The sequence below is a fragment of the Dermacentor albipictus genome, chromosome 2 (assembly GCF_038994185.2).
Source record: "Dermacentor albipictus isolate Rhodes 1998 colony chromosome 2, USDA_Dalb.pri_finalv2, whole genome shotgun sequence".
Classification (NCBI taxonomy): domain Eukaryota; kingdom Metazoa; phylum Arthropoda; class Arachnida; order Ixodida; family Ixodidae; genus Dermacentor; species Dermacentor albipictus.
The window spans coordinates 118,401,585-118,423,111 of NC_091822.1; the positions used below are offsets into that span (position 1 = coordinate 118,401,585).

Sequence of the window (21,527 nt, forward strand, 5' to 3'; positions counted from 1 at the left end):
TGCACGGCTCCAAAAAGCAGTGACTCTAACATCATCGTACCTGCGTGCGCAAGGCCTAAGCATTTCGACCGAGAAGTGCGCCTTAGTCGCCTTTACCCACAAGCCCATGACCTGGTACCCCATTTCTATTGACCACTAACCAATTTCGTACGCAAAAACTCACCGATTCCTAGGCGTTATTATAGACAGAGACCTTTCATGGAGCCCCCACATCTCATACTTGAAGAAGAGGCTTACTTCTATCTCCCATATACTAAGGTTTCTTGCCGGTAAAACGTGGGGCACATCCGTGGCATCTATGCTTCAACTATACAGGACGCTCTTCCTAGGATACTTGCGATACAGCACACCAGTGCTGTCCAATGCTAACAAAACTAGCATCCATGTCCTACAGAGCATTCAAGGCCAAGCCCTTCGAACATGTCTGGGGCTACCTCGAAATGCTTCAACCGTGGCAACAATTGCCCTCGCGAGAGACAACCTAATAAGGACCTATATAGATATCGACACACTACGGGCGCATGTTCGCCATATATCCAGAGTCCCTGACCACCATCTCGCTCACTTGCCTGAGAAAAGACCCAAGGCAGCGTTCTCCAGATCGATTGCGGCTAACCGGCACTCTTTGTCTTTGAGGCACTCACCCGCAACAAGAACGCCATCCCCTATGTGGTGCTTGAAGAAGCCTCCTGTGTACCTTGCTGTTCCAGGAATAGTGAAGAAAGCTAGCCTGACCACCGCGGCTCTTAAGCAGACCACATTGGAACTTCTACATTTTTCATATGCTAACCGAATTCATGTTTACACGGATGGTTCCGTGTCCGAAAATTCTACGGGCGCCGTTGTTCTACCATCTCAATCGGTCGTCATCAAGTTCAAAACTTCTCACGTAACGACATCTACAGGTTCTGAACTGGCCGCTCTTCGCGCTGCTGTCGAATACATTGAAAAAGAACCGCCCAACAAATGGGCAATATTTTGTGACTCGAAAGCAGCCCTCCAGAGCTTGCGAAGCTTACGACGTGGTAATTATGAACAGCTGGTGTCACAAATCAACGAAACCTGCCACTGCGCATCTGAACGAGGACATGACATCATATTTCAGTGGCTGCCGGGACACTGTGGCATCGTTGGTAATCACCTCGCCGATGACGCTGCCCGACGTGCCCAGGCTGGCTCACCGACAGTCCTTATTCCTTTATCCAGAGTCGACGCTGCAAGAGAGCTTCGCAGTCTTGCTCGTGCAATCACGTTAGGTTGCTGGCATACACCACAGAACTCTAAGTGTCGTTTACACAGTCTCGACCCATCACTAAAACTTACATTACCAGCGAACCTTCCACGACGTGACGCAACACTGCTGTGTCGGCTGTGGGTAGGAGTAGCTTTCACCAACTCCTACAGCTACCGCATTGGAATGGCGGATTCACCAATGTGCGCTAAGTGCAAGTGTGAAGAGACCATCAGTCACCTTCTGTGCCACTGTTCTCGCTTCGATAATCAACGTGAGACTCGCCAGTGTGCATTAAATAGACTGGATGACAGGCCATTCACGGAAGCGAAGATCTTGGGAGCCTGGCCTCACAGCTCATTGGCCCAAAAAGCAGTTAGAGCGCTTTTTCGCTACCTGAAGGCAACGGACTTGAGTGCCCGACTATAGACAACCTACACTTAAGTTCTCTCTCTTTCTCTTTCACTCCCCATTCCCCTCCCCACGCGTAGGGTAGCAAACTGGACTCAGTCTAGTTAACCTCCCTGCCTTTCCATCTTCCCTTCTCTCTCTCTCTCTCTTTCCGCCTCCGCATCGGTCTCTCTCTCTGGAGGACGCTCGCATTTGGCGACGCCTCCAGGGAAACAATTACACATCACCACATTGGATCTACTTAACACAGACGAGGGACTATAACGACGCCCTCTGCAAAATTTGTAAGCAAAAAGGTACGCTAGACCATATAATATGGGAGTGTGCTGGCTCCCCAGGGGCCAAGGAAAACATTGTCAGTAGAGAAGCCTGGGAGGCATTGCTCCAGAGCGAGGCTGAAGACGACCAGCGTCGAGCAATCCGCCTGGCCGTTGAGGCCGTGAAGACTCACTGTCCTCAACGCGCGGGGACTGCTTCGTCCTCCCCTACCTACGTGTAGGTTAAGAGGCGGGCACCCCAGCTCGGTGGAACAATAAAGTTTTCATTCATTCATTCATTCATTCATTCACATCTGGTAGCATCAGCCACGTCATCCGATTTTAGTGGCATGCTGTCACAAAATTCATCAACGATTACGATACTCCCTAATGCGAAAGCTGAGCGCAGCTCTACACGTGTTTTCATTTCGCGTGTCAATATTTTCTGGTATGATTATATAGGTGCACGGTTTATATTTACATTTACATCGCAAACGGAGCGAAGTGTGGCGCGACTGCCTGGCTAATCGGGAGATCGTGAGAAGCAGCACATGAGTGACGCGTGGGCGTGATTCACAGCAGCCACCATGCAGCTCATGCAGAGCTTTGTTTCAATACAGACTACGTGCGCTACTCTGACGCCATATCGTGGCCATCGTCGCCGCAGAGCCCGTCTTGCGCGGTACTACACTTTTCTTCGTATGCTCTGGTTCCGCCAACGACGAGAGTGGCCCCTCGTCGCGCCGAAATTGTGCCACCAGTGTCAGCGGTGACAACATCCAAGGGAGCGTCACATCGAGCCTTACTCGTAGCCGCCCGCCATCGCCCCTTGCAAGAGCAATGGTCCACATCACACACGCTAGTACCGCCGACTGACCTGATGATGATAGTAATCTAAAGAGAGGAAAGAATCAAGCGTCTTTCCTTTCTTTAGATCGCTATCATCATCAGCAGGTCAGTCGGCGGTACCGGCGTGTGTGACGTGCCTGGACCATTGCTCTTGCAAGGGGCGATGGCGGGCGGCTACGAGTAAGGCTCGATGTGACGCTCCCTTGGATGTTGTCGCCACTGACACTGGTGGCAGCAGACGCCGCGGACGAACGTAGCCCTCCCCACCTCACGCTCCCCGGTTTTCTTCCTCCCTCGGGAGCGTAGATGAGATCGCCCACGTGGCTACAAATGCCGTGGTGGCAAGTCAACGCATACGCAGGGCGTCTCTCGTTCCCTCCTCCTTCACTTTCCTCCTCGCGTGCTCTTCTTTCATCCAACGCTGCGCTCTACGTTCGCGCGGTCACGAGGTGTAAGGCCGCCGATGCTCAACGCCAGAACGGGCACCTAAGCTGCGCTTTAAAAGCAAGAGACACCAGAGAGGCTCGTCGGCCGCTACAATAGGCCGTGGTAGCCTGAACAGAGCATCAACCACTTCAACGTTTCTTCCGTTTCCGTATTTTAGTTCATACCTGTACGCTGCCAACGTAATTGCTCATGTTTGTATTCGAGCTGCAGCAAGTGCAGGCACAGGTTTGTCCTTGCGTAATATTCTGAACAGTAGCTGATGATTTGAGTAAGGAGTGGATTCTCTTCCATGCAAGTAGCGGTGAAATTTTTTAACCCAAACATCAGTGCTAATGCTTCCCGCTCGCACTGAGCATAGTTCTTCTCAGCTGATGTAAGTGCTCTAGACACAAACGCCACAGACATTCATTGTCTCTGTGTAGTCTAATGAAAAAATGACAGCACTCAACCCATACGACGAAACATCACACGACAGAGCAATTGGTTTCGCTACATTGTAAAAAGTGGGCACAGCACTCTTGACAAGCAACTGCTTCGTCGCAGCAAAAGCTTTACTACACTACCGTGTCCACGACCACTTTTCTCCCTTGCGCAACAGACCATACAATGGTTCTGCCACTCAAGCAAAGTTCCTTAACAACTTTGCACAAAAGTTTGCCATGCCTAGATAAGCCTTTAGCTCCACTTGACAAGTGAGCTATGACGCTTCTGTGACCGCCTTGATCTTTTCTGCCGTGGGATAGATACCGTCAGCGCACACTGTGTGACCGATATAATTCACGGTGCTTTGAAAACAACGACGCTTTTCCTCCTTCAGAGTCACGTTGTAATTAAGCTGCTGCCTAATTAAGCAGCTTCAGGACTAGTTCCAGCGCCTTTTGGCAGTCAGGGACGTTCTTTTTTTTTTTCTCGACAGAATGACGTCATCTATATAACATCCCACGGGCGGTATGCTCTTGAGCACCTCATCCACGAATGATTGAAAAATGGCTGGCACGCTGGCCAAGGTAATTATACCTGGTAGCGAAGCTTCCATAGGAGCCAATACGTTCAAAACATGGCGCTTCATCGGCGGTGCATGGGGCTTAGCGCCACCTGTATGCGGTGGGAACACTTCCGGCGGAAGAAAAAATGTGACGCCATATCCGTTAAAAGCAAAAGTGACGTCATTTTGTTTTCGAAGGTGCGAAATTTGTTTTGTTGGCCTGCCTTTGGAGCTATATATTCAAATGCCCCGCCATTCGACTTGATGGGCGTTTCGAGCTTTCAGTGCGGAAAGCGATGCAGGAAAAGACCAGCCGTAGGGTTGTCGAAATCGCAGCCCTGCACAGAACATACTTTCTTTGGAGGCTGACGAAAGCTTTAGGTGTAGAGTGCTGATCCTATCGTCGGATGCCAAGCCCGTCGGCCAGCGCAGTCGCACGAAAACAACCACACAATTATCTGGCGGTCGCAACTCCCTACTTTTGACTGAACAGGTTAGGAAGCGATGAGGCTACCCGCGTCACCAAATTCAGACAAACTTCGACAAGCAAAAAAAGCACAACCTGTGAGGGGGGGGCGTATTTCAACAGGTGAAGTTTACGAGCGCGCATTTCTGCACACTTAAAGAGCTGCATTGCATTGCGAGTGATAGTGGTGCCAACGCCCCCTGTAATGGTGGGTTCTGAAAAAAAAATGTATTTATTATTAATAATAAATTCAATAAACTTGTATTTTCTGAACTCGTCACGAATATATGATTGACCAGGAATTTTATTTTCGTTGAATGACTCTAACTGTGTCTCGCTTGAATTTAAAAAAAAAACGCTTTTTTCTTTCCCAATGTTTGTTCCCTCCAAACATAGTCGCGTTTCAATCGCTGCTCCCATAACCTCTCTTGCTGATGTCGGTGACAATTTGTACTGAATTGCTTTTCGCCCGAAGCTTCGCGACCTATTTGGATCGACCTTGCGCTGGCTACAAGCGAACGGTAAGCGCTAGAACTCGAAAGGCCTCACGTGGCGTATTGATGGTTAGCAGTGGTCGGGACTCGGTAGTAAGCGGAATGCTGCCTGCCCGCGTCATTGTGCTGGCGACGAAGATGGGATACGCCCGCTTTCACTAGCTCAGTACAGAAGCAGCATCGCAAACGATCGGCGGTCGACAGGCGCGGAAAGGAAAGTGGAGGCAGCCATGGCACAAAATGGATGAAATCGACGCCACGCTATATATGTATGTTACTCTTTTTTATTCTATACGTCAATGACTTTCTGGATAACATTATTCTTCTATAAGGTTGTTCGCTGATGATTGTGACCTATACCATAGAAAAAACTAATGAAAATGATTACTTTCTTCAAGTAATCAAGTAATTCAAGCAAATTCAGTGTTTGTAAATCTAACTGATGTTGTGCAACGTGACTAATGACCCTTAATCTGAATGAGTGCAAAAGCATGACAACCTCGCGTTCTTCCCACTGCTCTGAACTATTCGAGTACAGTGTGAAGGTGAACTAAACTGGAACATGTTAGTAGTTATAAATACACACGTATTTACGTAACCAACGATTTGTTATGGCACTATCTCATAATTTGTGCCACAAACACAGCTCGTGTACTTCGGGTTACCTGCACCAAAATGTTCGTCAAGCCTCCACATGCTTTAGGTTAATGCTATATTAAACATTATTTCGTCCGAAGCTTCATTATGTTTCTGCCACATGGGACCCAGCTCAAATCACGTTAAATAACATATCAGAATCCGTATAAAGCAGGTCAATTTCATTTCATTCTCAATACCTATGCTCACTGATTTCATCAGTGTCAAACCAATGAAATCGACCATTGGCCTTCCCAGACTTGGTGATGAGAAGAACAATTGCTCATCTTTGACTTTCTCATACGATTTCTTTATTTCATAATGGAACACTACGTCAGAAGTTTATCTTGCAACCTACTTACATTTCACGTCGTGTTGACCACCCAAATAAAGCATCCATTCCTTTCAGCCGAACTGGTCTGTTTTTACGTTGTTCCTGTTTTGCAAGGACAATCAGATAGTGGCATCACCTTCACCCCTTCATAGCTGCCATAGAAGACGGAACTTTATTCGAGTCCACAATCACTGACCACTTCCTGGAGTAACCGCAATCGCTTGCTTTAGCTTTTGCTTGTGCTTTGCTTTTGCTTATGCTTTTCCTTTTGTTTACTTGCTTTGTTTTGCTTGCCTGCTTGCTTGCTTGCTTGCTTGCTTACTTACTATGACGATAACGACGACTGACCACTCAGCGTGGGCGCGCACGTGCTTGCGACGTCTCGATGAAGTGGAACGTTTCGAAAGTGTATTGAAGGGCCTTGCGACTGACGCTACGAAAAGTAGGTTATACATGTTTAACACCTGCTTGGTGCAAAACAAACGCCACCGTAAACTCCGTCGCATGCAACCGGAAAATGCACCGCGTGATACGATGCAAATCCACAGGCAGCGGCAGTCAGCCTTGGCGATAGCGGTCGACTCTCTCTCTCCCCGAGCGGCGGCGCGCCAGCGCGCAGAGGACGCGCCACGCGGTGGCGCCGCGATCGAGGTTCGATTGCATCACCGCCAGTGCCGCCGTCTCAGTGGGCAGGCGAGGGTAACAAAACAAGGCTGAGGTCAGTCACGCCAGCCCGACACAGTGGCCCACAGGTGGCTGGCCTGCGCACGCGCGCAGTCGCTGCTTAGCCTCCATGGCGAGGGGAGGAAGTCGTCGGGCGCGTGTACAGCCTCGGGCGGAAGAAGCAATGCCACGAGCAACATCGTCGGGCACGTTCTACAACTTTTGTCAAGAGAAACCGAGTCGCTATTCGGCTGCCACCGTTGTCTGCCATGTAGTAGAGGTTTCGGAAAAAGAAAAAAAAAAGCTGTGGAGCAAGTGTCACTACGTTAGGGCACGTAGAATCCCTGTAAAAAGAAACTAAGCCTTTGTCGTGCACGTAAAGCTTTTCTTTTTTTCTTTGTTTGTCAAAAGAAATCCAGCCACTGCCCCCGTCGTCGGGCATGTACAGCTTTGAGAGACCTGCGGAACTGCTGGCTTTTCAGTGGATCGCGCGAGGTGTAAAGATCTGGCAACCAAGCGCATGGCGAGCCTTTCCTCTTATCTGGCTTTAGCGGGCCGGCGTGGTGCCCCTTGAATGTGTTGCCGCCATGTGGTATGAAGTTTGCTTTGCCGGCTCTTTTTTTTTTTTGCAGCCAAACGCACTCCGCGTCTTTGGATACATCTAACCCTTCCTGTAGCAACTCAGTAGGGGCTAGAAACATACAAACCTTGAAGTATGGAAGTGAAGTATGAAGTATGGAAAGCTTGATTTCATCCAACGCTTTCATCCACTGCCGTTGAGAAGCAATAATCCGAGCGCTCAACCCTTCTACTCAACGCGCCATCGTTCGCTTTATGATGCCACGCCGATGAACTTTTCATCAAAATACAATGTTCATGCATTCATGTATGCGATGTGTACACCCATGTAAACATGTACATGTGTGCGACGCGCAGAAAATGCGATGCAATGCGCCTCTAATTGTCGTACCCTTGTGAACACGGCTTATAAAAACGCTAAAGAGACGTACACCACATTCACATATTACTAATATTATTAGTATCGCACAACTTGACCACTTCTTGTGTTCTAAGTTCTTATGTCTGCTTCTTGCACTGTTCTTGCTTAAAAGTTTTCAAAGATAGTGTCCAGAATGCACCAGCACTTTGACTGCTTTTGCTTTTTACCTGCAGGTGTTGCTGTGAGATCCTTAGTATGGCTGCGTGCAGCATTGTAACACTTAATGGAGACATTTGAAGCGGTAGCCAAAAATATGAAGAATCATCCTTGTCTCCATGAATGCTTTGAATTTCTGAATGCAGTGGTAACTATCGCTATTGGTTCAAGGCCCCCCACATCTATGCGGCAAGTGCCATAGCTCGAAGTTGAATTATTGCTTTGTTGTTTCACAAGGTGCCTGATACGTACAGATTAGATGTGATCCGTTTTTTTTTTTATTTACTCCAGTGTGGAGAGAGCATCGTTAAATTGTTCCTTTTTTAATTCCTGACTTGTTTTTTCGTCTATTTGTGAATTTATCAAGCAGCAGTCTTATGATTATAAAGTGACTAATGTAATGACAATCACCAGCTTTTGTTTTACAGGAAAACAACGCATTTCCTGACCCATTGTTTGCTATACCATTATTCGCATAATTTTGCAGAGTATTCTACCTATATTGACTTGCTTGACCTCCGCTAAAGATTCTTGCATATTCAAATATCCTTCTTTCTTTAAAATCATTCGACACTTCTCAATCTCTGAACCTTGGGCGTCTGATACTATGCATTAATCATTTTCGCTTGTTTCTGACTAGAAATGTCTTCTTTAATTTGGAGCTTAAATTTTACCTTTGGAACACACAGAAGGGCTTGACATTGCACATCTGCAAAACAGGGAAACATGTTTCATTGAACATTTGGAAAATCCAACAGAAGGTTGATGAATGCAGCTTGCAGTGTGGTTTGACTGAATGATCCACAAAAATAACTCATCTCACTTGGTAAATTAAAGCACATATTAGTGTGAAGTACAACATATTTATTACAATAATGTGGTGGCTTCTCTTGCCTATACAGCAAAATTATCGGTGCACGAGAGAAAAAATATCTTTGCATACCCCTTGTAGACCAGAGTAACTAGTTGGGCTTGTTGGTTGAACGTAGTTGGTTGAACCGGCCGATGCATTAACGATCGGCTTAGGGAACACCGCAACAATGTTATCAACACTATTCAAGGTCACCTAGCCGTGGCAATGTCTCAACTGTGGGTGCAAACCTGTCTTCGACAAATGCGAAATTATATTTAGGAGAAAATCCAGCCTTAGTATAGAAATTATCGAGGCTGTCGCAATTTCACGTGCTGGAAATAACTATGTGTCAGTTGTCCCTCGATAGCCTTGAGTGAAAAGAGCTGACCTACCTTGCTCTAAATGTAAGGGTGCGATAGCGGTACGAGCAGGTTTTGTGCGTATGTGGGATCTTCTTTTTTCTTTTTTTTTGCCGAGTGTTCGCTTTAAAACTAGCTGCGCACCGGCAAGATAAACATTTTTGTTGAAAGTCAGCGCTGTGTCTGTGCACTTTGTGTGCCTCCTTTGTCTCCGTTGGTTCTCGCGCTGTAGCCTTCCCTTGTAGACACTGATTTAAGGAAAAAGAGCTGGAGCTAGTCACATGATCTACTTATTTTACCTGCGACTATACTCAACAAGAATGTGTGTCCCAGCTGCTTAGTGGTATTTGAAATTATGTCAGTATTGCATATGTGCCTGTTGTCTAAAATAATTGAATTTTCAGAATGCTCGTAGGGATCTGACGTGCATATTTGCAGTTTATGGATACATGTAAAAGGCAGCATCAAGTGCTAGTGAACGGTCCCACAGGGCCGGAGTCGATCATGCGAATAGATTCGTTGTACACATTCGTGACCAAGACAGCTATGTGACATAAAATGCCAGGCAAGGAAGTGTTGAAGATATTGCACAGTTAATAAAACGCCTGCGCCATTATTATGTAAGTTCATGCACTCGATTTTGTCCGTACGAGGCACTCGCCTCTTGATTGCTTCTTCGCACAGAAATACTCGGCACGCCATCAGGCTGTCTTAAACAGATTCTATGACTTGCTTGTATATTCGCCTGTACAATACCGGTTACGCTGAACCACCTGTCCAACAATTCCCTATTACTGAAGGGAAACCTGCAAATAAAAACACCACTCCGCATGTAAAAGAAATGCTCTACTGTGACGCTGCTCAAACAATTGGGATGCATCACGAGAGCTGTCTACTCGCGCGATGTTCTGAACAAGAAGATAACATTCTTTTACTTACATGTGAAGGTACTTACTTACATGTGAAGGCCTGGATGTGGCACCAATAAGGCACGAAGGTGCCATAGCGTCCGATGTCGTCGCACGATCACATGTCAAACCTAAAGTGTACGAAACTACTAGGCATCCAAAAACAGAGAGATCCGAAACCGAAATTCCCACCATGCTTTATAGAATGAATGCGTACATCGGTATTTACATAATTTCCGTACTCAGTAGGCGCTTTCTGTAGACTTAATATTCACACATCACCTTCATAAAGCCATCCGGTATGCCTTTTTCAATGACAAAGCATAAAGCGACCTGTACTTATTTTCACCGCTTTCAATAGTAACTGCACTGGCCACATTGACAAGTAGCAACAGGGCGGCGCCCTAGCGGTTCCCCCTTTATCGGCCCAGCTTTCCCTCTAGAGTGGGTTTTATTAACTACATGTCTAATTGGAGTGTCCGCTCTTTTTGATCTATGGCTAAAGCCTTAAGTGGCTAGTTGCTATGGCTCATACCCCCTCAAGGTGACGTCGTTGTTGAGTGTTACACAAATTATCATCAGCAGCAATTGCTTATACCTCCTTAAGCAAGCAAAAATGCAATTGATCATACGTTCATTGAAATCACCCATACAACACACAGAAGAGCGTACGTTTCAATAAAGGACAAGTTCAAAACAAGCATCTGTACCATCAATAGAACATCGGACACCCTCCTCGGAAGCACGCTACGGCCGAGGATGCTCGCCAAGCGAGAAACGAGGTGCGACGTGTGCAGCGGTGGGAGCAAGGCGTTCGACCCCGAGTGCAGCTTTCACCCTGCTGAGAGGATGCAACGTTCGCTCGAAAAGAAACGTCTTTGACGCGAGTCTGACCCCGCTATACGAGCGCGCGAAGCCGCAGCTAAGCGTCGAAGGCGAGCCGAAGGAGCCGTACTGCGAAATCAGCAACGCTGTGATGCGAGACGGCAACTTAGAGAGGAAGCCGACGTTTGCAGACAACGGCTTGCCGCGCGTGTACTTCACACTGCGGCTCGTTATGTGTTGCAAGAATTCTGACCCCTCCGATCGTATAACTTAATGCACTGCCAAGTGTGCAGCAGGCTTTCGCTTTCACGTTTTACAGGAGTGTAACGTTCTGCCGAATTTTTTATAAGCACAGGCAAACGAAAGGACAGGCGAAGCATGGGCAAAAGAAGGAACACGGTTACACAAATGGAGCGCAAGCTACCCGTTCATAATGAAAAACCAACAAGCCCTTGTGGAAACCGCATTGAAGGTGCTATTTTTGTTCCAAGGACATGGTTTCGCTTGTTACTGCCTGGTTTTGTTGCGACAGCAACTGTATGAGCACTCCATGCCCATTTCTGCCGTCGGCGTCGCCGTGATGTTCCGTATAAAGTCTAAGGGCGATAACACTAAATAAAACACCATTGCGGCGCGCCCTACGCTGTATGTGCGAGTGAAAGAATGCGAGGCGAGCCGACGACCGGGCTTTAGACGATCGCGGCTCAATCTTGTCGGCGCGAAACGGAGGAGAGCGGGGAGGAGTGTCGCCGTCTTACGTCACGCGCGAGGCACCGGGGGGGGGGGGGGGTGATGAGGGAGGGTTATGGCGTTCTACTCCGACAGCTACTGTGCATTTGACGGCCGCGCGCGGTCGTCCCGCCGTATCTTGAGAGCAATCTGCGGGCAGAGTCTAGTCGACGGCACAGTCTAGGTCGATGGCACAGTCTAGTCTATACAGAGTCTAGGTCGACGGCTAGTACACCTGTGTGCGTGCTGTGTTCTCGGCACTCAGCTTCCGTTGAAGCGATAGACAGCACGGAGGTACTTCACTTGCTGATACTTCCGCGATTCCTCACGCCAGCGTCTTGACAGCGAATTTCCTCCGTTATTGAGTCAGACGTGTTCATGTTTCCTTGTGCGCGCGTGACACCATGATTAATATGGTGGATGCGTGATGGCGCATAAGCTGCCGGCTACATGCTCCAAGAAGCAGGTCACACGCTACACCGGTTCTGTTAGCGATGTCGTTTACAATATTCCCCTGAAGTGCAACATACTGGACAAGCGGAACGATGCTTCGTTCCGAAGCGGAACGATGCTGGACAAGCGGAACGGCAACATTCGCGGCCCCTTGGCAGACTACTGCAAGGGCTGTGTTTGTGTGCCACTCCTGGACAAAACGACCTTTCTAAGGAAAGCAAGAAACTGCACTGAACGGGAAATAATGGAGGCTGTATTCATAAAAATAGCACGAAATATGTTGGTCAGCGCGCCGTCACTAGTATTATGCAACAAAGAAATGTCATTCATAAATGATAGCGTGTAATCGCAGCTGAGATTAGAACGCGCAGCTGCCACATTTGGTTGAATGCTCGGATTATTTATTCTTTATTTTATTTATTTACGGAATGCTGCAGGCCCGGAAGCGATTACGATTACAATGCACACGTGCTCATGTGTACCTGCCATGATAATTAAGTACAGATAACTGGCCCTGCGAGCTGTGTTAATTCGTATGACCCCTGCCTATGTCTGCTGTGATTACTTTTCACTTAGGTTTCATATATAAATTTACGTGGGTTCTGGTGTATAAATAGTTGGAAGTTGGCACCCGTATGTGTCGTTTGTGTCTCAGTTCGTTCTCGTCAGCTTAGTGCCATAACCTTTCTTTTTAAACTATTATAGTGCTTACAGTTGTTGTCAAGTAGATGCCCGAAGCGCGAAAACCTCCCTACTTAATCACAAAAGCATCGCAGGTGGGTCCATGCAATCCCTCATGCCATGTCATTCCGACGGCAGCGCCAGCTTTTCATGTGGTGAAGCTCGCTTCTACTATGGAAAATACCTTAAACATATAACGTCTCTTGACCTCCTAAAGCTTACATTTATAAAATTACCACTCAAAAGGCAGTAACTTAAGAGCCCTTTGCTAAGCGAGCACGCAGTCACAGGGCTAGAGAGAGAGCGAGAGAGATCGAAAAGAAGGCAGGGATGTTAACCAGTGAAGAGTCAGGTTGGCTACCTACGCTGGGGGAAGGAATCGGAAGTTAGAGAGGCATAAAGGAGCAGATGCCTCGACCTGCACCACTATGGAGGAATGGACAAGGGGAATAAAAAGAAGAGAAAGGAGAGGCTCGGGGACGAGACGTGCACGGACAGCGCTATGGAGAGCAAACGAATAAGAGTATAGCCATGTATTCAGAACCGCCCTTGGAGCTGCGCGTCCTTAGTGAAAGCGAAAAGCGAGTCTAATAGACAACAAATCTACGTTAACGCACCATCGCCACGACATCACAATATCATAAGCTTTACATTCCGTCTAGCCACCTAGTAATTCAAAACCTTGTTTCAAATAGAAATCACGTCTTTACGGGATGTACGAGAAATTTCTTGATCGTTTTCTGCTCCTTTTCTTCAAGGGAACTTTTCAATTCAGGACATTTCCTTTACTGTTGCTGTCATGGAACTCACTCTCAGAAACATAAAGGTACCACAGGAGGATCAGGCGACTTGATCAACACCACTATGAGTCACGGAAGCCTTAGCCTGGAGTCAAGGTTTCGACCAAGGGGACTTGCCCAGCAAGTTCCGTTGGGAAAACAACTAAAGCGTGAAAACTGACATCGAGAACAAAAAAATTGACTGTCACTTTAGCATACGGTGAAGAGGACGAAGGCGAAAGCCTGTGCGTTCACGAGACATTCATTAAATTACTTGACATTCTCATTCGAATGCGTTTTACTTCCTATTATAGTTGTTTTCTCCCACCGAAGGTCGTGGGTTCGAGTCCCACAAATAGTCGAGGGTGGCACCATAAATTTTAGTGCCATTGAATTTTTGTGCCATAACGCCGGGCGGTCAATTTTTCGATGACACCAGGCAACAGATTTTCCGACCCATGGGGTACTTAAGGTTTTCGTCTCAATAAACGTTTAGTTTTAAAGTCAGCACTTACGTCTGTTCCCGTTATTCACCCCTTGTGCATTATTGCATTGTAATCGCTTTCATTGCCAACCTAACCCTTGGTTATACCTTGTAGGGACCTTTTCTCTAGGCGGAGACTCCTCTTATTCGCACTCGTCTCATCACTGTTGCTCCTGTTACTAGTCTTACCCCAACTAGTGACTCTGAACTTTCAGTGAAGTCCCTTTACGTTCGAATTCAGTCTGAGAGTGGATACGAATGGGGCTGGCTCCGATGTAGAAGATTAAAGTGACCGGAGTGTGTGTGTGTGTTCTTCTCTTTTTTTTTGGGGGGGGGGGGGGAGGGGGAGGGTGCTATAAGCGGACAATCCATTTGGCCACCGCTGATTGGCTGGAGCTACACCAGCGAGAAGAATACCGGCTAGTGGCACCTGTCTCCTTCCAGCTGGTACCCCATCCCATCCAGTCACCACTCCAACAGCAGAGGAAATGTTCATGTTTACTAAGTGGGCTCTTACAAAATAGGCCTTCCCCCCACAGCCGCAGACTGACTGCACCACGATATTGCAACGCGTACACTATTTTTCTTTCTGCCGCTGACCGTTCTCTTACCAGATAATCATTTTTATCAAGTTATCGTTCGGTGCAGGATGCACCTACCGCATACGAAAATTCTGGAATGGGTGGGTGTCTTCTCCAATCAGACTGCGCGCGTGACTCGATGCTGTTGTACGTTCTCGAAAGTAAACAATCACGGGTTAATACAACGGAACGTATAGACGGTTTCACTCGCGCAATAACAGCAGCGAGAGAGCGTCCCCAAGAAACTTCCGGTGACGGGCCTTACCAGTCTGCTGTGCCGGAACACAAGGCATGTTTTTAAGTTCATCCACTGGGCGAAAAGTCTATTTTTATGTTTTGAGATAAAAGACATACGCACTGCGCCTTAATATTAATACACAAAATTCCTCGTATAACTTACGGCAACATTGGCTCGTAAAATTGTTGTTATGCACAGAGGAAAAGTGTTGAAAATTTGCGGGCTTAGATTTTAACGCACTCCTGATGCACTTCTGATGGCCTGTTACTCGAAATAGCCGTCTGTGCTTCTCCTGCTGGATTTAGCGGACTACGTCAGTGAGCAAAACCGGAAGCGATCCAGGGCCTATACCGCGAAACATGTATAAATGGCGTATGCGGACTTGGCCCGTGAGTTTATATTTCGACGCCTGACGAAAGTGCTCGTCACTGTGGTTTTGATTTCGCCGTTGGTCTTTCTGAGCACGAATTGGCCTAATAAACAGTTAAGTTCTGAAAGCACAGTGTTGCCGGTGCTTGTTTCAACACCATCAGTACGACGTGACGATAATAGCAGTTAACACGGCTAACTGATTGCATGACCAGTTGTGAAAGTACCTGTAGTGAAAAACCTGTTTCGTATCCGGCTGACCTGAGGCCGTATGTAGCGAGTGAAAGGCACGACAGCGGACGAGGTACGGCCGGTTTCTTTTCAGCAAGTTTCTCTAACCAGTGTTCCCTGCTATACGCGCAAGTTTATGGGCGCTTTTCTTTCTCTTTTTTTTTAATGGTAGGGAGACTCCCTCCTCTCTCCATTGGGTGACCCGCGGTCACTTTATTCACGGTGCCTTACTATATGTGCAACCGCGCGAGGCTTATGTAATTAAGAAACAAAAATAGCAGAAGGCGGCGAAAACTGGCACGACGTTCCTCATCGGGAACTGTCCATCTCGCCACCGACAGCAGTACCTCGCGAGCACGTACTTCGGGGCCGACTGACGGCAAGCAAAAGGAAAAAAAAAACGAATTTCGGGAAAAAAAGAAAGAGAAAAAGGATCATTCGCTTATTCACGACACGGTGGCGTTTTGTTTTGGCGACGGCGAGCTCAACCTTCCGACGCCGTCACACCGGAGAAGTCGATTGCCTGGCAGAGGATGCGTGGCAGTCGGTCCGTGAAAGATCGCGTGCGGCGCTCTAATCTGAGCGGGCACGCGACCTCACGTGATGGCCGAGAATCTCTAATGGCCCCGGTGACGACTACTCCGCGTACGCTTCCTCCTCGGGTTCGGTCTAACCCAAGCCGGAAAAAAAGAAATCAAACACGAGCTATACATAGGAGCATGCAAGGTCAGCAAGTCGCGCGAAACCGTAGAAGTTGCAAGAAAAAAAAACATTATTGTAGCTACACCCTGGACCCTTGGCACGACACCAATACCACCGACGGAGGGCACCATTGACGTACGAGGTGAAAGCAAACTTGTTTGACTGGTATCGACCCCAAGAAATATACACCTCCAGTAGCTTACATTCCTCTCAATCATGCCAGGTGTTATTTGTGTCGAGAATGCCATAGTTCTGTAGCTGGATACGCACAAATGTAAAAAAAGAATATTTATTCGACGCTTGGCAATACATAAGTTCAAGAATTGTCTTTTTGTTATCCGTTGATATGAAGCCTTGTCAGCTCCAATTACACTCACTTTGCATCTTGCTGTTGCCAGTCTCCTTTCACTCTAAAGTTGCTTTCTGAGCTAAGTAAGGTACGCGACCAAGCTAGTCAGTGTCTCAGCTAAACCGTATAGGCGTGGGTCGAAAGACACACTGTATGCTACACTATTTCCAGGGTGGTTTAGTGACTTTGTTGCGTTATCTGCTTTCTGAACTTTAAGCTTCTTGCTTCATCGAAGACCCCTACAGCGTTATGTTGTGCGCCTGAACTCGACAGTATTGAAAGTCGGCCGCCTGCTTATATAAAGCTGGCGTTTCCTCTTAATATACACAGTGCTGAACGAATTAAACGCGATGATGCGGCCTCTCAGTCTTCAGACCACCATGCGGTTCATTTTGCAGCCCTGGGTCTTGTCCCAATTGGAAATAAAGAGAAGGATATAAGGAATGCAGGGATGTTGGAAAAACGAAATAAACTCGGAGGGACACTTAGGTGACGCTGCCAACCTAGCAAAGCCAACTTTCCGTAACGCCATTCCCTTCAGTAATGTGGAAAGTTGGGCTAGTTGGTGATTAATCATCACACCTTGCTGGTGAAGCAGTGCACTGACACGGACACAGTGAAGACACACAAGAAAAGACGATACTCGCTGCACTCGCAACTATTATATTTCAGAATGCATACTTCATATTTATATACCTGCGCACCCTCAGGCCTCAAAGATAATCAATGCAAGATTAAATGCATTCTTTTTAAATCATTTGCCCGCGCATACTCGGGCGTCAAAGATATGGCACCTATCTATCATGGGGTGCGATCCTACCGTATTTGTGGCACCCCTAACAAACATATTTTATTACACAATTTTTTTCTTCCTTTAGTGTTCTTCCAAAAAGGCAACTTCACCATGGCTTAGATGTACAGGTGGCTGTCTGATACAACCCTCACCACTCTTGTGAATGTGAAAGGCTTTAATTATTTCCCTGGTCAGCTGATCCTTATGGTGCGATAAAATGTACAGCGGCCAGCACCCATGTTGCGAGCAGTGCCCTTTAATGTTGGAATGAATGTTTCCCCCCAGTGACCTCTTGTGCTCCAAAAGTCTTGTGTTAACACACCGGCCCGTTTGACATGACATTGCCATGACATTCATTCATTGTCATGACACATGACATTCCCTTCACATCTTCCCACGAGAAGTCGGCCTAACAAGTGCCCTCTGTCATAGCTCTGTTATATCTCTGCCTGCAGACCTTGGATGGACAGAGGGCACTAAGACCTACCGCTCGCTCTGACGCGATCATCACATGTTTACCCATGTTTACCCGGCCATGTTTACCCATCACGTACAGCATAAGATAACAAATGTGACAGTGTTCTTTAGGTGAACATTGGCCGGAAAAGAAAAATTTAATTTCGGGGTTTTACGTGCCAAAACCACGATATGATATGAGGTATCGGATTAAGTTTAATGACCTGGGTTTCCTTAACGTGCACACAATGCACGGCACACTGGCGTTTTCGCATTTTGCCCCCATTGAGATGCGGCCGATTGATCGAACAAGGGGTGTCTTTACAGCGAACGTTTTGACTTGGGGGCGTGTCTTCATCAGAGAAAGGTCCCCTTGTCAAAAAATTGCCTACAGAGGCACCCCTTGTTCGAGCAATGTTATTCACTTCAAGTGTCCATCTTCCTGTGTACCTCCATCTTGTTAGGACTATCTAATGTACCTATACATGTCAGAGGAAGACGTTTGAGCTGTGCGTGATTACATGACGCGTTGAAAATGCCCTCAACTAATGTTGTATACTCAGATATACAGCAGCAATTTCTGTACTTAAGTCACCACGAACCACGTTAATCGGGTCCCGACTACTGTGAGGGTTATGCTATATCCCCTTCTAGCTCATACAAAAGGCATCATTCGTTTGCTTTCCTTGGGCGGTCGTTTGTAGCCTGTGGATCTCCATGGAGGCCAGGTACAACTTCTCCTCAAGTGTGTGGAAGCCACTTAGACAGCGTAGTGACGGGGTCGGAAGCAAGGACAATCCGTAAACAGACTCGAGAGACAATATATGCAGCTCCTTGGTCCATCCGCTGCCGCATATAGCGTCCTTCAGGCAGCCTGTTACTATAGATGCCATGTGGAGAGCCGGGACAGGAAACGTCGTAGGTTTCCTCTCCTCGGTTGAATGCCGCCAACAGTTATCAAAGATTGAACCTGCAAGCATATTGTCTCTATGTTTCTGCCGTAAGTATACAAACAGGGGCACTGCCGTTCCCTACTAATTATCACTCCATCATTAACGACATAATAGTTACCACTAGGAAGATTGTGATCGTAACAAGCCTTATTCTATTGTCGTGCCTAAGCGCCGGAGCATTGTACCTTTACTGCGACAACGCTAAGAAGCTCGAAACTGGGTTTGCTGTATCCTTCTGTCCTTTCAGTTACGCCATTTTCGCCAGGCCATCAGCTCATCCCCAGCTTCGCTGTTTCCATATGGTTAAAAACTTCATGCAGATCCCCCTGGCACTGTGGGAGGCGCTATGAGCGAAGCTGTGGTGAGCTGGCACGACGAAAATGCGCATTTCGGCGAGATGCGCACCTCGGATTTAGTTGACGATCGCGCCCCCACAACCGTCACCCGAAGTGGCGGAGAAACGTGGCACGGCGCCAGCGATTTCGAATTGCCCCTGTGTTTCGCTGGCAGATTTCTGCTTGCGCGGATTTCCTAATTTCATCGCCCCACCTCTGGTTTTTTGCCGCACTTGACTGCGCTTCCTTTCCCTTGGTACCCATTCTGTAACTCTTATCGTCCACCGGTTATCTGCCCTACGCATTACATTGCCTGCACAGCTCCATTTTTTCTTTCTTAATGTCAACTAAAATATCGGTTGTCACCGTTTGCTCTCTGATCCACGACCGTTCTAGAACCTTCCTGTCTCTTAAGAGCAAGCATAACATTTTTCGTTCCATGGCTCTTCGCGCAGTCCTTAACTTGTTCTCGAACTTCTTTGTTGACCTCCCAGTTTCCACCCCATATGTTAGCGCCGGCAGAATGCATTAATTGTGCACCTTTCTTTTCAATGATAATGGTAAGCTCCGAGTCAGGATCTGACAATGTCTCTCGAATGCGCTCCAATCCATTTTTATTCTTCTGTAAATTTCCTTCTCGTGATCACGGTCCCCTGTCAGTGACTGACCTAGGTAAACGTACTCCTTCACGGACTCTAGAGGCTTACTGGCGATCCTGAACTCTTGTTCCGCCGCCCGGGCATTAAAAATTATCTTTGTCTTCTGCATAGCAATCTTCAACCCTACTCTTACAGTTTTTCAGTCAAGATCCTCAAGTACCTACAAGAGCACGAACACCATAATATCTCATGCTCCAGTAAATATAGAAGGCATGAAAGAAAGAGCTGTAGTTGTTAATCTCACTTACAGTTGAATTTGGTTACACGTTAAAACAAAAATTTGTCCACCAATTAAAGTTTACGCTCCACCACTTCTACGAAGGATAGAACTCATGTCATGTGGTTCCGTGCTATAAATAGTCACGGGCGCTAACCGCTGCACTGTCAGGCAGCTTCGATACTCGGAAAATTGTCCGGGGATTTTGTGCGCCACGCTTACTTAGAGAGTGACGATATGTCTCGGCGGCAGACTGTTTGGGACGCGTGTACGGCGCGTGGTACGTGTTCCAAAGAGGTTATTTCGAGAAGACGACGGTGTCCGCTGGGAGAGTCTGCTGCTGCATGCAGCCGTGAATCACTTCCGAGCCGGAATCGATCCCTGAAGTCGGCGTCTTCTTCATTTTCTTTCACGAAAGGGCCAAATTGTCATGCACCCGAATGTAGCACGAAGCTGCAACGGAAGACCCATACGAGTACACACAGGGTCACTACCGTTCTTGAGTGTCCACATACAGTTTCCCTGTGCTTTGAGTTGTCGATTAATTCGCCCTCTCTCTGCGGTTTGCTAGCCTCCTGGTTAGCTCGTAGCACCCACCGATGCCGATTCTTAAATTAAGCGATATACTAAGGGAGAGAACCTAGGCGACAGCCAAACATGAAAGAGACGCGAAAATTAACAAATTCTACCGTTGTTTGTGAAATTGTTTATGGGTGAACACCTTTTCATTTAAAAGGGAAGTGGAGAATGAAGGCCGCCGGAAGTGGAGAATGATTCCGTGTGTTTTGAATGACGCTTCTACAGTTATCAGTCGAGCCGCCTGACGTAGCCACTACTCTGCTGTGGTTATGTGGGCGTTTCTCTAACCTTGCGCGGTGGGCTCAGTACGTCTAGCACTGCAACGTCCTGCACTCTACGCGATTGTACGGAACTGGTGCCTACGCATCATTACGCAACATCTCAAATAACAATACGAGTCGGTTTTGGCACTTGGTAGAGCAGTAAACGCGGGATCCAAGAGAACTGTGATTGTTCCGCAAATATATATTTCTCTATAATTCTTCCGGAGGTAATTAAAGAAACGCTACTAGAAATATATGTTTTACAATTTCGCTTGTATACTTGTTCTTGGCAGTGTTCTTCCTGCGCTTCTTTCCTGAGCGAGTCAACCTGTTGTGGTTCCTTGTTGGCCAAGTGAAGGAGAGGTGTATCTCACAGGCGTACCTGTGAGATACACCCCATTTCATTTTTCTTTTGCAGGTTTACGCGTTTTTATGGCGAATGGTGGGCAGTATTCACATTTGTACTATAGATGTACACCCCCCCCCCCCAACCTTTCTTTTGCCTTGAAAAGTCACCGTGGGTTGCCCTTAGAAAAAAAATCCTGAGTGCGTGCCCAGGTTGTTGTTGTTGTTGTTGTTGTTGTTATTATTATTATTATTATTATTATTATTATTATCATTATTATTATTATTATTATTATTATTATTATTATTATTATTATTATTATTATTATTATTATTATTATTATTATTATTATTATTATTATTATTATTATTATTATTATTATTATTATTATTATTATTATTATTATTATTATTATTATATAATTAAACATTCGAGCATGCATGTCCATAAATTGAT

At 46.9% G+C, this 21,527-nt stretch overlaps 1 protein-coding gene across 2 annotated transcripts in view; it reads left to right on the forward strand.

The window, feature by feature from the left end:
* Positions 1–5,065: 5,065 nt before the first annotated feature.
* The window catches only part of LOC135918890 (SEC14-like protein 2), a 120,957-nt gene continuing 104,495 nt past the window's right edge, over positions 5,066–21,527 (forward strand). The window contains exon 1 of one of the 2 annotated variants that reach the window (XM_065452574.2): positions 5,066–5,167. In XM_065452574.2, the coding sequence (XP_065308646.2) occupies positions 5,081–5,167 (87 nt within the window). In that variant the 5' untranslated portion in view covers positions 5,066–5,080. Of the gene's footprint in view, positions 5,168–5,203; positions 5,410–21,527 lie in introns of those variants that run through there. The other variant, XM_065452576.2, reaches the window with a different exon arrangement.